General features: G+C 40.9%; 1 protein-coding gene across 4 annotated transcripts in view; it reads left to right on the top strand.

The window, feature by feature from the left end:
• TMCC3 (transmembrane and coiled-coil domain family 3) overlaps nt 1-15,247 on the top strand; it is a 151,826-nt gene that overhangs the window by 129,103 nt on the left and 7,476 nt on the right. For all 4 annotated transcript variants that reach the window (XM_030479713.1, XM_030479711.1, XM_030479710.1 and 1 more), the window contains exons 2-3: nt 11,606-12,504; nt 13,991-14,126. In XM_030479713.1, coding sequence (XP_030335573.1) covers nt 11,621-12,504; nt 13,991-14,126 — 1,020 coding nt within the window. In that variant the 5' untranslated portion in view covers nt 11,606-11,620. The remainder of the gene's footprint in view (nt 1-11,605; nt 12,505-13,990; nt 14,127-15,247) is intronic.

Below are 15,247 nucleotides of genomic sequence, written 5' to 3'. Positions count from 1 at the left end.
TATGCAATTTAATGTGCTGTGCAACTGCACAGTTTTTGAGCACTTTCCAGTAGTCTGTTAAAGTCACTACCGTTTGTTGCCTGTGACTCTCATCTTCCAGTTCTACATTTGGGAATGGTTTTTGTGTTGAATGGCATAGAGAAAGGAGGGGGTTATTTTTGTTTGGGTTTGTTTTGGTTTGGCTTTGTATTTACTTTACAAGCACTGAATTTGTGACTAAATTTTGTGCATAATACACATTCTCCTCTGTATTTTAGCTACATGAAGAGATGTTCATGAAATGTACCCTGTCATTGGAGTAAAAGGCAATGAGCTTTGTAATGAGCCTTTAGTGTCAGCGGGAGTTCATTCTGCAGCAGTTCATTCCACCCTTGACATTTTAATTCTGGCCAGAGATAAATGTATTTGCAGTTTGCAAACATCTCTGAAAGGAAAAGTCTGCTTTTATTTGCCAGTACTACCCTTGCAATATAGAGCTGTTTCTGCTCAAGCTTGTTCAAAATGAGTCACAGAATCATAGAATGGTTTGGGTTGGAAGGGACCTTAAACACCATCTAGTTCCAAACCCCTGCCATGGGCAGGGACACCTTCCCCTAGATCACGTTGCTCAAAGCCTCATCCAGCCTGGCCTTGAACACTGCCAGGGATGGGGCAGCCACAGCTTCTTTGGGCAACTTGTGCCAGTGTCTCACCACCCTCACAGTGAAGAACTTCTTCCTAATGTCTAATCTAAACCTACCCTCTTTTAGTTTAAAGCCATTCCCCCTTGTTCTATCACTGTTTGCCCTTGTAGAAAGTCCCTCTCCAGATTTCTTGTAGGCCCCTTTTAGGTATTGGAATACTGTTATAAGGTCTCCCTGGAACCTTCTCTTCTCCAGGCTGAACAACCCTAACTCTCTCAGCCTGCCTTTGTAGGAGGGGTGCTTGGGCCCTTTTTCCCTTCAGAGCTTTATCCTATGGTACTCTACCAAGCAGATTCCTGAAGAGCCCAGAGTCTGCTCTCGCAAAGCCCAGGATAGGGAGCTTGCTGTGCAGCCCTTGCTGCCATAGGGATTTTCAACTCGACTATTTCATGGTCACTGCAGCCAAGGCTGCCCCTGAGCTTCATATTCCCCAGCAGCCTCTGGTTGCCAGTGAGAGCAAGTTCCAGCACAGCACCTGCCTCCTTGGCTCTCCTATCACTTGGAGAAGGAACTTACTGTCAACGCATTCCAGGAACCTCCTGGATTGCTTATGCCAACAGATACTAAGTGGTTGAAGTACCCCATGAGGACCAGGGCTAGTGAATGAGAGGCTATATGTGTGTGAGATTTTTTGTAGACTAGTACTTATAATAATAATTTCATGTATATTTTGTAAAGATTTCTAAAAGCATATTTTTATAGGTGTGCATTTTATAAATCAGAAGATAGTAAGCATACAAATGATAGTTGAAGACATTTCCTCCAGAATAAGGAGAACCGTTACAGTTGCTTTTGAAGAGTTGATCAGTTCTATTCATAAATGGGAAGCATCACCTGTGACCCAGTTCAGTAGCACAGCCACAGCAGCAGACAGCCTTGTGCCACTATATTTTTACCTTTCAAAACAATGTTATTTATATTAACTTGGGGGACAATGTTTCATTTTCTTCCAGTAGGAAAATATGCAAAGAGTACTGCCTGAGCAGGAAACTAATGTTTTATATTGAACTCTTCAGTGAAAAGGAAGGAAAAGATTTTTGCTGTTTTAGAAAGAAACATGAATAAGAAAATGCTTTGAAGTGCTGTAGTTGTGGTCTTCAGGAAGCGGAGGGTTAAATTCATTGGAACTGCAGAGAATGTTGGCACATACTGCACTGCAATTAAGATGTTTTCTCCAGGGTTTATTCAGAACGGTGTTAATCAGTTATGTATAGTAGCTTAAAATGCCATTATTGCAGTAGTGGTTTTGAATAACAAATGACCTGTAAAATAATGCATCTGTGTGATTCCAGTTTTAGTTGTCTTCATCTTGGATAATGAAATATGGCTTTGTTTATAAAAATAAATTAAAACTTTTTTAATAAAGTAGGCTTTAAAATAAAACCTTTCATGTCTGTTGTCTGTCTTTTCTGGGCTTTTCTTTCTTTTTTTTTTTTTCTTCTTTCTTTCAGTATTTGTAGATCATGAAGTATGGCCAAACTTTGATTTTTGGTGGCCCAGTCTCCCTGCAGTTCTCTGCCTTTGGCCTTATTTCTGGTATTAGGTATGAATACAAGCTTTGGATAACAGATGTAGAACAAAAATATGTATACATGTGTAATGTGGCAAAGAGTGAAACTTTGTGTATATAGTAAGCTTTAAAAAATGCAGTTGTCTTGTCGAGAGATGTACGACGTGTATTACAAAGAGGTAAATAAGATGCTTTTCAAAATGGAGCTCCTTTCCTGAGGAGCAGCCTGAAGTGTAAGGGTAGGAGTGGAGAGGAGGAGAGGTGAAGGAGAGACCTTGCAGTGTTCAGCACACTTCCAAGTTTGAACAGGTTGGTTTGTTGGCTGCTGACACCTGGCAGGAGGGCTACCAGGTATTGAACTTAATGGGCAAGCAAAGCTTAAAGCCCCTAGTATCTAAAAGTTAGAGAGATGGGAGGAATATCACGTATGTGTGAAGTGTTCTCAAAGAGTGATCAAAGCCACAGCTCTAAGCCTTCCAGTAGTTCCCATAATAGTGAGAAATGACATCTAAGCTGCTTATTAGGCAGGCTGTGGTTGTTAGTCGTGTAATGTAGTGAAGCAGACCTTATCTTCTGATTAGGTCATTTCTATCATAAAATGAACTAAAAGTCCTGTGTACAGGCAGAGCTGCTGATGTAAGAGAAACATATTTTTGAGATTTCACTTTATCAGCCCAGTGTGGAGAGAAGGGGAAGGAAAAGGGAAGAAGCAAGTGCAGGCTCCTTTGAGTGACTTGGTTCGTGTACAGGACAAGATGCAATTGTTTATATGCTCAGGATGTGCTGCCGCAGTATTAACGCAAGTGAAAAGATCTTGTGTGACGGAGCTATTGTTCTCTTGTTTATAAATGAAAGTTTTGTGATGGGTAAAGAAAACCCCCATGTCTTGGGTCTTTTGCCTATAATGGCCAGTCTGTCTGGATCTAGAGTGTTTTATCTCTGAGCGGTAGCACCTCCAAAATTCCCTGCTGCTGTAAAGGCTTAATATTCCTCTTATGAAAGAGGTTTTATAAAAGTGTTGCCAGCTCAAAGCAAGAAGAAGTCATGAATTAGACTTTAAAACATCAATGTTGGGTTGTGGGCTTCATTTTTGTAGATCTGTAAATCACATGTTTAAAAGGTCCTCAATGTTGTTTATATTTGGGGAAGGAGGACTTGGTTGTTGACTAGTAAGTTAAATGTGGGAGTCATTTCTCTGTAACCGAGGGCAAGAAACCTTGTAATATTCCCTGGGAGTGTCTTGTATCACTGTACAGTTCCAGGAGCTGGGATTTCAGGAGATGTTTAGGCAATCCAAAGAGTAGTGAAATTGAGTTGACTGTGAAACAGAAACAACCAGGTGGAGGGAGCAGGTGGCCTGTTATAGCTTTATCAACATGGAATAGATAATTAGTGGTGTGAGGTTAGACAATGGAGTGGTACAAAGGAAAGCACCCTCTAAATCTCAAGTGGTGGGAAAGCAGAAGTGCTTGCTGGAACTGTGAGAAGGGGTTAGTCATAGCAGGGACATGGCTGGCTTTTTATCTAATTCTCATGCATAGGAAAGGATTTAATAAATGTAAATGTATAGCAGCTGGCTTTGCAGAGTGTCTCACAGTATTCTGGAAAATCTCATTCGTGCCTTTTGAGCATCTTTTTCAAAAGAAAGGTTATTATTGAATGGGACGGGGGGGAAAATCCATAAAAGCTGTGGAGGGGGAAGGAGCACTTAGAAACACTAGAAGTGAGTTGAACAGTTAGTGTACAAGAAGAGGTACAGAATGTCTTGCATCACTCTTCAAAGACATGCCACCCCCACACCGATTCACAGTGGCTGCATTTTGAGGGGTGTGTTTCAGGTGAAAGGCACTCTCCTCCAGCAGGAGTGGGAGAGCAGGCTCCTGAAAAGCACCTCACGATGGAATCTCCCGTGCAGAACCTGGGGCTCCCAAGAATTTCCTCCTATTGCTATGGAAACCTGAGACAGAAGGAACATACACATAAAAGTAACATTTTTATGTGAGAAGCTAGCAGAGAGTATTTGAATGACTGCTTAATTAATGGCACTTACTTAAAGAGTGGGGCTGATCTGAAGCAAAATAGTTAACAGTGGGGTTTGGAGCCTACCTCTTGCCCACTGTTAAACTTAAGCATGGTAGATCTGAGTACTAGTTCATCACTCTTGTTTTCCCTGGCCAGGACAGTGATGTTTCATTTTTTTACATGACTGATGACTGCTGGACAGTACATGGGAAGCAACTTACTTACTTTTATAAAGGCCTGTTGAAGTTTGCAATGTCAAGGCACAGAAGTTGTTTGTATTGGAACTGGTTTACTCATGTCAGTTTTATGCTGTGGAAAAGTCTGGAACAGGACTGAGTGCAAGTCATGACACAAGAGACTTTTCAGTGGATGTTGTTGGGTTTCGAGGGAGCTGGCATTGGCAATGAAGCAGAAAACTGCCTCTTCCCCCCATTGTTCTCTTCTCCCATTGTTGGTCTGATCTGGAATACTGCCATATCTAGAGATGTGTTTACACACAAGCAATGACCTACCTAATTTGGCTTTAGTTCAGTCCTTTAATTAGAAATGAGATAAAAGGTTGTTTCTGCGATACTCCTACTTTGAACTGAGGTAAAACAATGTTGGTGTGAACTTGACTGTTTGGGTCACAGCTTATGCCTGGCTGCTTGGCATCAACCAAATTAAGAGAGTAAAAGCTGTCTTTATAATAACACCAGAACTTACATGCAGATGCTTTCTTTGCAGTTACTTTGTACAGAGTTTGTTTTCAAGCTTTTTTTTTTTTTTCCCTGCTTAAACTAAACTTACAAGCACATCTCCATCTTTCTTGAGGTGCCGATGCTTACAGTCTCAGCTCTGTGGTGCTAATAAAAAGAAATAGGGTGGAGGAAAGGGAAAGATAGGAGATCAAACTGGCCTTGAGAAGGAGTGGGTTCTGTATCTGAAGTCTTGCCTAAGTTGCTTAGTGTAACAACTGAGTTTTCCTAAGTATGAGAACATGTTGGTAAAATGGGGAAAATTTTCCTAAGTGTCCAAAGCTCATCTGCCTCTGTGTGATGCCTTACTCATGAAATTGCCTTTGAATACTGAAGAGTAGATACCTGCCAAAGGGTATCTGGGATTACTTCTCACTACCACCTGGAATAGTCCCCTAATGTGTGTTAGTGAGACACCTTATAGCTTTACTGTTTGTCTTTTTGATAGGTGATAGAGGAACTGTTGATGGTAAAAGAGCAATCTTCTGTGTTACTTGACTCCATCAGCGTTTGCCAGGTGATCTCAGACAAATCACTTGTGCTGGGTCTCTGGTTTCCCCACTAAAAAGTAGAAGCAAGGTTTGCTGTCTCCCTCCGTTCCTGTATTTTCAACCCTCTGCATGATTATTAGTACAATGTTCTGTGTGGGTACTTCTGGATATTACTGTTAAGTAGCTCTCAAAAAAAACATGAGCAGAAAGTGTTTTGTTGTAACATACTGTACAGTAATTTGGGGGGCTGGTTTTATATGGCTTAGGATCTTTTATGGTTAAGCACTGTTTTAAGCATCCCATGAAGGACTTTTCTCCTGTAGATTTTAGAAGGAGCAGCGAATTTGAAAGAGGCAGTAAAACTCTCCTCAAACACATTTCTGCTTTGGAATATACTGGAACAGTAACATAAGCTCCTCTGCACGTTCTTTTACCCATTGGAACCCCTGTGCTTCTAGTGAATGTATACTTGTTGACAAAAAGAGAATTACTCCTGGTTATTTTCATTGCTATTGCTAAACCCTAAAAGCTTTAAAGCTGCCTTAATCCTATCTTGTATGTTTCTTATGGGATCCTTTTCCTAAGCTCTAATCAGATACCACTTTAAAAGTCTTGCAAGATAGACTCAAATTGTCATTATATGCTTCTGTTTAGCTTGCCCAGCTATGACTGGGGATGGTAATGAGGCTGCTTGGGGAAAGAAAGAGAAATAAAATGAACCGCCTTTAAGCTGCTTGAGTAAGTAGATCACTTTGTGTCTTTATGCTTCTGTTAGTGAGGCTACTCAGATACGTGTGCTTTCTGGAGACTGATCCATATATGCAGTCGGTGACTGTCTTGCAAATGCTTTTCCTCTCAGCTTCTTTCAGCCACTTCTTAAAAGAGTATGAAAGAAATCGATGAAATAAACAGTAGAGTTCAGTTTGACACCTAAACACAGGCAGCTGAGCTCTGGTTTTTTGGTGGAGAGCCATTGACACAGCCAGTGGAACACAGGAAGTGATTCATCTGAGCAGCCAAGATGTGGGCTTGAGGGTGGGCTGCATGCTCTCTAACCTCTATTCACTACTGATTTATTTCTCCCAAACGGATCCCACGTTAGGATCTTTGGGGAAGAAATAACCTTCTACGTCTGCTTTACATTTTGCAACCAGAGGCTATAATGGCCAACCTGCACAGGCTGTTAAACGTGATGTTCTCACCATTCAGCAGTTCCTGTCCATGTGGAACCTCTTTCCATCAGTCTTACCTGGGGCATTGGGGCCCATGGGTCCTTTCATGCTCTGGGCTCATTTTCAGCATGGCCTGCAGAGCTTTGGGTTGCTTTGGCAGACAGTAAGTGAGACGTGGATTGTTATGATGCCAATAAAATCCCAATCTTTGCTTCTGTGATTGGGTTTTGAAAGTGCTATGGTGTTCCAAGTGCTTCTTTATGAGTGGCAGATTGCCTTTTACCCAGCTCTCCACTTACAGTTGAAGATGGAAAGTATACCTGCCTATTTGTGTGTAATGAAGGGTTCCTAGCAGTGTGCCTGTGTTCATTGCACCAAGCAGTTACTCTGCTATCCCTTTGGAAGCACTGGATTTTGGCTTGGGATGAGCTGCATGATCAGCCAGGGATCTGCTTGGCCCCTTGGGAAAGGGGGGGTTGGGGCAGAAGGAAGTTACTTGTTGTCTAAGAGGTACCTATCTAGTAGTCTGTGGTGTCTGGCTGTGATGCCAGCAGGGAGCCTGAATTGCTGCATTCCCAAACCACGGTTCTTAAAAACTAGTCTTCGAGCAGCACAAACATTGCAATTAGTTGTCAACTGGGTTGTAGCAAAGTGCATATGTGAACTACTCCACAAAATGCACTGGTCTCTCCAAGCCCCACATTTACTCTTTCAAGCTAACACCAGCTAAGGCTATCCCAGTTATCTCATGCAGATTGTTTTTTCCCTCGTTTTCCTAGAAGCCAGATCCTGGGCATGTCTCTCATATTTCCTCAGACTCTGGACTAGTGCTTTGTCTTCCTTGTGTTACCACTTGCGTCAAGAGTGCATCCTCTCATCTATTGCTAATTCCCAGCTCCCTATTATTTGTTATTGTTACAGGAGAGATGTATTATGATTCCATACTTTTTTCTTTAAGTGCTTCTTGCTTACAAAAATATGGCTGGTCCCATTTTGGCTATTGAGGCCACCACTCTGTGTGTGTGTGTGTGTGTATATATCTATAGCTATATATCTATATAGCTATATATAGCTATATATCTGTAGCTATATCTATCTTTCTCTTGGCAACCACAATGAAAATCTTTAAAATAGCAATATATGTATGAAAAATCAATCAAATTCTTTATTATTAGCATCTTGGTGCCCTTGTCAGGCATTGGTGACCCAGGAATCACAGAAAGAACAATGGCATGGGTGGCATTCATCATCTGTCCCCGCATAGCTGGAAGAGCACTCGCATAGTTTGAGGGAGATGTGCATTCAGTCTCCTGCATGTGGGAGGATTTGAATCCACATCACAGGAGAGTGTGCCTATCCCTGTGGGGTGAGGCAGCATCTTGGACTCCTACTGACAGTTTTCCGCTCTGTATAAAGAACTGGGCATTCAATACAGCAGAAGGTGCATGCCATGCTTGCAGTGCTTCAGAAAGGAGTGTTAGTTGGGAACACAGAGGGCAGTTCTCATCTCAAGATGAGACCATTGCAGCAAGGAGGATTTGGGAGTGGATTTGAAGTTGGACCTCTGGTGCAGCAGCATTAGTGTTGAGCTGTAAAGCCATCACAAATGGATCTTTGCACAAGTGTTCTACCTCATCAAAGTAGAAGGCAGGTGATGGGCCACTTGTCTAGAGATACCCGAGTCCTTCAGTGTCTGCTTGCTTAAAAAAAATGCCCAAACATCCAAACAACCAACACCCCCCCCCCCAAAAAAAAAAAAACCAAACCCAAAGAACAAAGCCTAAACAAAACCCACCAAACCAAAGCCCAAGCAACAAGTGCATTACATGAACATAAGATTTCAGTAGGCTCTATTGCTTGGCCCAGCCTTGCAGCATGATGGCAAGAGGACACCTACCATTTTGGCCAATTACAGTCAGACAGAGGAATGTGTTGGATATGACTTTTCTGTACCCTTGGTGAGCTCTTCATCCAGTAAGCTAAAAAGCCTACTCCTAGCAGTGTTTTGGGAACTTAGACACAATTCTTCTCTAAACTTTGCTGAATTCACAGTGACCCGATGACTGGTCTTACTCATTTCAGAAGCAGATTTGCCATGTGCTGATTTCCTCAGCTCCAAAAGCAACACAGCTTTCAGCAGATGTATTCCCTCAACGCTATTGTTCTTTTTATCTCTATTGCTGTTGTGCCCTTGAAGTTCCAGTAAGGCATGGGGTGCATGATGATGATAGAGCTTGCTGACCGCTAGAGACTTTAGTGAGGGAGAGGACATAAGGGAGCAGGGATCTGATTTGGGCTTATATCCAGTTATTAAAATACATTTTTAGACTATTTTGTACTAAGGAAGTAAACACTTAATGCTGTGTAAAGGTTAGAGACAGACCCACCCATTCTTGGAAGTATGTGCAGCTTGTCCTGAGTGACATCAGTGGTGGATCTGTCTCATGTGTATATGTAATTCTGTGATTTATTACAGTATAATTTTGTGCCAAAGCTTATTCAAAAATGTCTTAGGTTCTTTCAGGAAGCTATTGTCTTTGCTCAATTTGTCCAGACTCTGTAAGTGCATTTAAAGAAATGTTGCCAGTATGGGGTACAGATGTGGTATCTAAGCTTTTCAGCTCTTTGCCTTGAGTGCTTTTCTGTGCTGGATTAGCTTGGAAAGATACAAGTATCCTATGTCAAACTATTTTTGCTTATATTAAATGCATATTCTAGCTACCACAACAGTATTATGCGTGTTATCACTTTAAAAAGTGGTCTGTAAAACCTCCTTCTTTCCTATTAGTTATACTTCTCAGACTAAAAAAAATAAATATAAAACCCAAGGAAGATAGTTCTGACACTTGTGACTTTTGTCACTCTTTCAATTAGGTATCACCCTGAATATAGAACATCATCCTTGTGTGTCAGATCTGTGCAAATACTAAAATGAGATATCAGTAAAGTAGACTTTGTGAAGCACATATGTCTGATGATACAAATTCATATACAATCTGTATGTATTTTTAAAGATTACTTGCACCTCTTTTTAATAATTAGGCATATGGGTCTATCAGTTATTTTTAACAAACTGGTAAAGCGCAAAGCTATTAGGCCATAGCATTGGTTAAATCCTTGGAATAGAGTCTTAGAGGTCGCTATCAATCAGTATTCTCCACAAGGAATTGTCAACTCCAGAACTCTTCAGTTTGCATTTTTTAAGTGTCCATTTTTCTTAGAGGCTGGTGAATGTGAATTTTTATGTTGCCTGGTTTGCATCCTGAGTAGTGCAGTAGCAAAAACAAGCAAACAAAAAAGAGTACTGTAATCCTCAGTAATACAAGGATAAGAATATAAAGTAGGAATAGAGGTGATCTGGTCTCCGAAATGGTCAAGTACAGATCCAATTTTATGGATGTATTATCCCTTCTGTGTTTGTAAGCCAGCATGATAGACATGGGGTGAGAATAGTTCTCCTGATCAATCTGCAGTATGTGTGTCATTAACAGTTGGACACCATGTCTGATTCCTGAGCCTGTATTTTAAGGGCAACACAGGAATGCTGGAGAGAATTTCCAGAGGGCCACCAAAACTGTACCAGGACGGGAAAACCAACCTTACAGCAGTGCTTAATAATGTTTTTATGGATGCTTTTAATCAAGAAAAGGATTGAATGGTGATCAATGGACACATATGTGCAGATAGGTCTTGCTGCAAGATCTTCAGTCTCACAGACAGTAATAAACACTGTAGTTGGAAGTCAAACTTTTAACACAGTATCTTGGGCATTTTGAAGCAGAGAGTAGTGAAAGCATTTCAGAAATACTTTCACTAAAAGCCACTTTGATACAGCTTCTGCCTTGCCTTTGTAGTGGTCTTGCCTGAGCAATTGTGTTAGTTCCCCTTCTGGTGTCAAAGCCCTGCGAACCCATTCTGGCTAGAGCGTCTGTTAAGCAGTCTCTATAGACACGATGCTGTGGCAGCTTTAATGAGATGTACTGTGTTTGTAACAGAGGCTAGCACAAGATGGTAATAGGGATGAAGCTGTGTTGATTGGATCCTTCTTGTCTCATGCCTCCCCTGTGGCTTTGACTTTATATAAGGAAATACTTTTTATGGTTTGTATCAGACTATCTTGCCTTTCTGTTAAGAAAGATACTCCTTTGTGTTTGTGTTGTGACCAAGTTGCTTGCTAGGTTTTGTTACGCTTCCTGAGAGCATTGTGAAGGTGTACAGATCTTATATTTGAGTGAAAGTATATATAGTGTGTATATGTGTGTGTGTGTGTGTATATATATGTATATATATACACACTTTGCTGTTAAAACAGACTAAGCCACAGCAGATGAAGTTGTTGAGCATCTTTATCAAGCATGGAAAGTCAACTGTGAGCTAATTCTTTCTCTGCGGTCTCTGCGCTAAAAACTAGCAGCTGGCTCCTCCTGAAGCATGCAGTAAATTTCCAAGAACTTTCAGCTAGTTGTGCAGAAACTTTGAATTGTGTGAGGGACTGAAATGGGAGGAGCATGTATCAAAAAAGAACTGTAATCTGGTAAAATATAGCGAACAGTGTAACACTGCTGTAGAGGGAGAACTCTTCACATCTCGTATCGGTGTTTGATTTCTGAGAGAAAGATGCAGCAATTAACAGTCAGGATCTGCTTGAGACTCTTAATGATAAATGATATATTTAGGAACCTTTTCTAACCAGGCGTTGTTCTGATTTTGTGAATAACAGTAAATGATTCTGAAAAACTGTATACTTGAATGATTTGCACTCTAATTCATCTCACTGTTTTCTTAATAGAGACGGGCAGTTCCTTGGGCCATTCATCAACCTAGGGAAGTCAAGAAAAGTGCTGCTTAATTTCAAAGAAAAGTTCATTCTGTTTTGCTACTATCAGCTACTTTATATTGTGCACTTGTTACAATTACATGTGGAAAAGGAACCGGAAAGTTGGATTTAAAGAAGTAAAATTCAAATTCCTTTTATCTTTTTATCTCTCAGGTGGAAAGACATGACATGAATACCCTGAGTTTACCGCTTAACATTCGCCGTGGAGGCTCTGACACCAACCTGAACTTTGATGTACCAGATGGGGTCCTGGAGTTTCACAAAGTTAAACTCAGTGCAGATAGCCTGAAACAGAAAATCCTCAAGGTTACAGAACAAATCAAAGTTGAACAAACAGCTCGAGATGGCAACGTGGCTGAGTATTTGAAACTGGTCAACAGTGCAGACAAACAACAGGCTGGGCGCATTAAACAAGTGTTTGAGAAAAAGAACCAGAAGTCTGCCCACTCCATTGCCCAGCTGCAGAAGAAATTGGAACAGTATCACAAAAAGCTCAAGGATATTGAACAAAATGGATCTTCCAAAACTACTAAGGATACTTCCAAAGATAACTTGAAAGATATTCAGCATGGCAAGTCTCGTACCTCTGGGCATGGAACAGAGAGCAGCAAGTCGGGTGTGCCAGGTGTGTCTTTGACACCACCTGTCTTTGTTTTCAGCAAGTCTAGAGAGTTTGCGAACCTGATCCGAAACAAATTTGGTAGTGCAGACAACATTGCTCATCTCAAAAACACCTTGGATGAATTTCGGCCAGAAACAAGTTCCAGAACATACGGGGGCAGTGCCACTATCGTTGCGAAACCAAAATATGTTAGTGATGATGAATGCTCAAGCGGGACCTCTGGCTCAGCAGACAGTAATGGGAATACTTCCTTTGGTCCTGCTGTGGCAAGTACTCTGGACAGCCAAGGAAAGCTTTCCATGATTTTGGAGGAACTAAGAGAAATCAAGGAGACACAGTCCCAATTAGCTGATGATATAGAGAATTTAAAAACACAATTTAAAAGAGACTATGGCTTTATTTCTCAGATGTTACAAGAGGAAAGATATAGGTACTTCTTTTTAACTGCTCTCTTGAAATGACTTTTGAATGGGTATAGAAGCTATTTGGAAAGTGTAAATGTGATGTATGCTTGTGTGTGTGATATTTCAGAAGTAAGAGGAAAAAATAATTCCAACCAATCTGGTACCAAAATATTCCACTCCTTCCAATAACTGAAAATACATGTAGAACATTAATATTTCCTATCAAATGACGTGGTAGCTCTGTGCCTTTTATTGAAGGCTTGTCAGAAAATTCTCTCATCTGACATACTGTATGTATTACGTGAATACTGCGTATAAGATGCCAACTGATTTGGAACTGGTGGAAGGATTCTGATCTACTGGGGCTTGAAAATTGCTAATCAGTCTACAGTGTGGCAGAGCTGGCTTAGAGCTGATAAGTGTAGCCTTCAGCCCTGGGTACCTCTCCAGACCATTCTCAGAAACATTGCTATCATAGATGCAATGTCAGTTTGTACCCTGGTGTAACACACAGCTGTGAAACGTGATTTTAAGTGTTGTAGCACAACCTCCTCCTGCATTTGTTACTTGGTAGTTAATTCCTTTATCATCCACTGTGGGAAGTGAGATATGTTCTGCAGAGGGCTTGCACCTGCTGTACCTATATCCCATTTGTTAAAGTAAGTGTTGATTCCTGAAGTCTTTACTACACTAATGGGCAAGCACTCACTATGAAATGCAATGTTTAATATTTCCCTTGTTTACAGTTCTTGAAATAGAAGGGAAGGCTGGGCATTGGTGGTAACATGGAGGGGGAGAGAACAGAGCAAATAGTCTACTGAACTTGGGACTGAGTTTCAGGAGAAGGCAGAGCAGCCTTTTCTGACAGCTCGCTGCCGTTGAGATCTCCAGCCTCCTGCCACCATTTCCATAGGTAGACAAATTTGCCTCCATCAGTTTTGTGACAACTGCACTGTTTGCCTGTTTGTGTGTTAAATCAAGTTACAAATTCACACAAAAACCCGAATTCTAGTTTCCTGATTATTTAGTTGAACTGGTTTACTGCACAGAGATGTGCCAGAACAGGTGGTATGTGAATGGCAGGATCTTGCAGTTGTGTTTGAGAGGGGATCCAGGGAACGTATTTTTTCCTTTCACTACTTGTGAGCTGTTAACTGGCTCAAGCTCACTTATGACACGTATCTTCTTGTCTAAATGAAGAGTGAGAAGTGGAAAAATGTGAGTTGGATGTCCTTAGGCACTGTTTATCGTTCATATAATTTGCCAATGATGTACAAATATTTGCTTTTTAACATCCACTGCCAGCAAGAAACACTCAAAAAAGGCTTTCAGTTTGCTGAATAAATGCTTATGGAGAGTTTCCAAAGTTTTAACCGATTTCTCTGTGCTCTGTAGTGCCAGTCAGATGAATCCATAGTACACAGAAATCAACTTTTAGAATGTGTAATTGTTTTCATGATTAAGCATTACTTGAATAGAAGGCACTAAATTTAGATCTTTTCTCCTAATAAGATACGAAAGATTGGAGGACCAGTTAAATGACCTCACTGACCTACACCAACATGAGACAGCAAACTTGAAACAAGAGCTAGCCAGCATAGAGGAGAAAGTGGCCTATCAGGCGTATGAGCGATCACGGGATGTTCAGGTACTTGTTTTTCTTCATAACAAACTTGTAACATTTTGCACAAATATTATACTGTGAAACACTGGTGTCTTTCTACATCTTTGTATTTAAGGAATCTGGGGAAACATTTAAGCTCATGTTATGTCTGTTGTAAGTTGAAAATCTAGCATGTTTAAATTGGTGACAGTCTTCATTTGTTTCAATGGATTCAGAATTTTATCTGCTGGAATGGATGCTCTAGCCTAGGCAGACTTGTGGACAAACAATGGTTTAATTTCTTGCACCAGAGGAGGAAGGAATTGAATCCCCTGGTGTTGTATAAAATGCCACATTTGGTAATGTCCTAACACAAACCTCTTGCTCAGGCCTTCTCCAATATGTAGTCATATCACTGGCAAGGTTTATTATAAATTGAGTTTAAGGTCGATTGAGAGCTAATTGATAAATGAACTTGTAGAATTGCCAGTTATAATTTAAGACTTTCTGTGGTCACGAGTCCCTATAATCAAAGCTGTAGGGTGTGTACACCTTGGTGAGCAGTTGTAGTCACGCCTGGCTTCAATTAAAAGGCAGTAATAATGTCTACAATTTGTCCTGACAGCATGTAGTTAACTTGAATATTTGTATACAATATAAGCATTTATATAATCCACAATGGTTCTGCCCAAAGTCTGAGCAAGTGGTGAAAACTGGTGAAAACATTAGTTTGCCTTACCTTGGGCTTAAATTCACTGACTACTGAGGAATGCTTAAAGACTGTCTTTGTATCAGGTCAGATGCTAAAAAAACCCAAACCTGTCCTGTGCACCACTATGCTCCCATTTCTAAGTGTAGAGAGCACAGGCAGCAGGATGATCAAACTGTTTCCTGATTGGTGTGAGAGTTGGGAAACTCCTGGGAACAGAGTGGGAAAGGATGGTACTGAATCTAAGCATATCATAGGTTCCTTTGTAGGTTTAAAGAGATGTCTCATACAGGATTCCTGTGAAGGTATCTTGAGGATGTGAAAACTGAATGAGACCAGAGTTCTCCAGAAGTGCTGTGAAACATTTGCTAGCTCATTAGCAGAACCCTGCAGGGGTGTCAGAGACTTTTAAAACTGATTGAAGTGCTACATCGATCCAGCCTTGTTTCTTTTATCT

This window comes from Strigops habroptila, chromosome 3 (genome assembly GCF_004027225.2).
Source record: "Strigops habroptila isolate Jane chromosome 3, bStrHab1.2.pri, whole genome shotgun sequence".
NCBI lineage: Eukaryota > Metazoa > Chordata > Aves > Psittaciformes > Psittacidae > Strigops > Strigops habroptila.
This window is presented reverse-complemented; position numbering and strand designations above follow the sequence as displayed.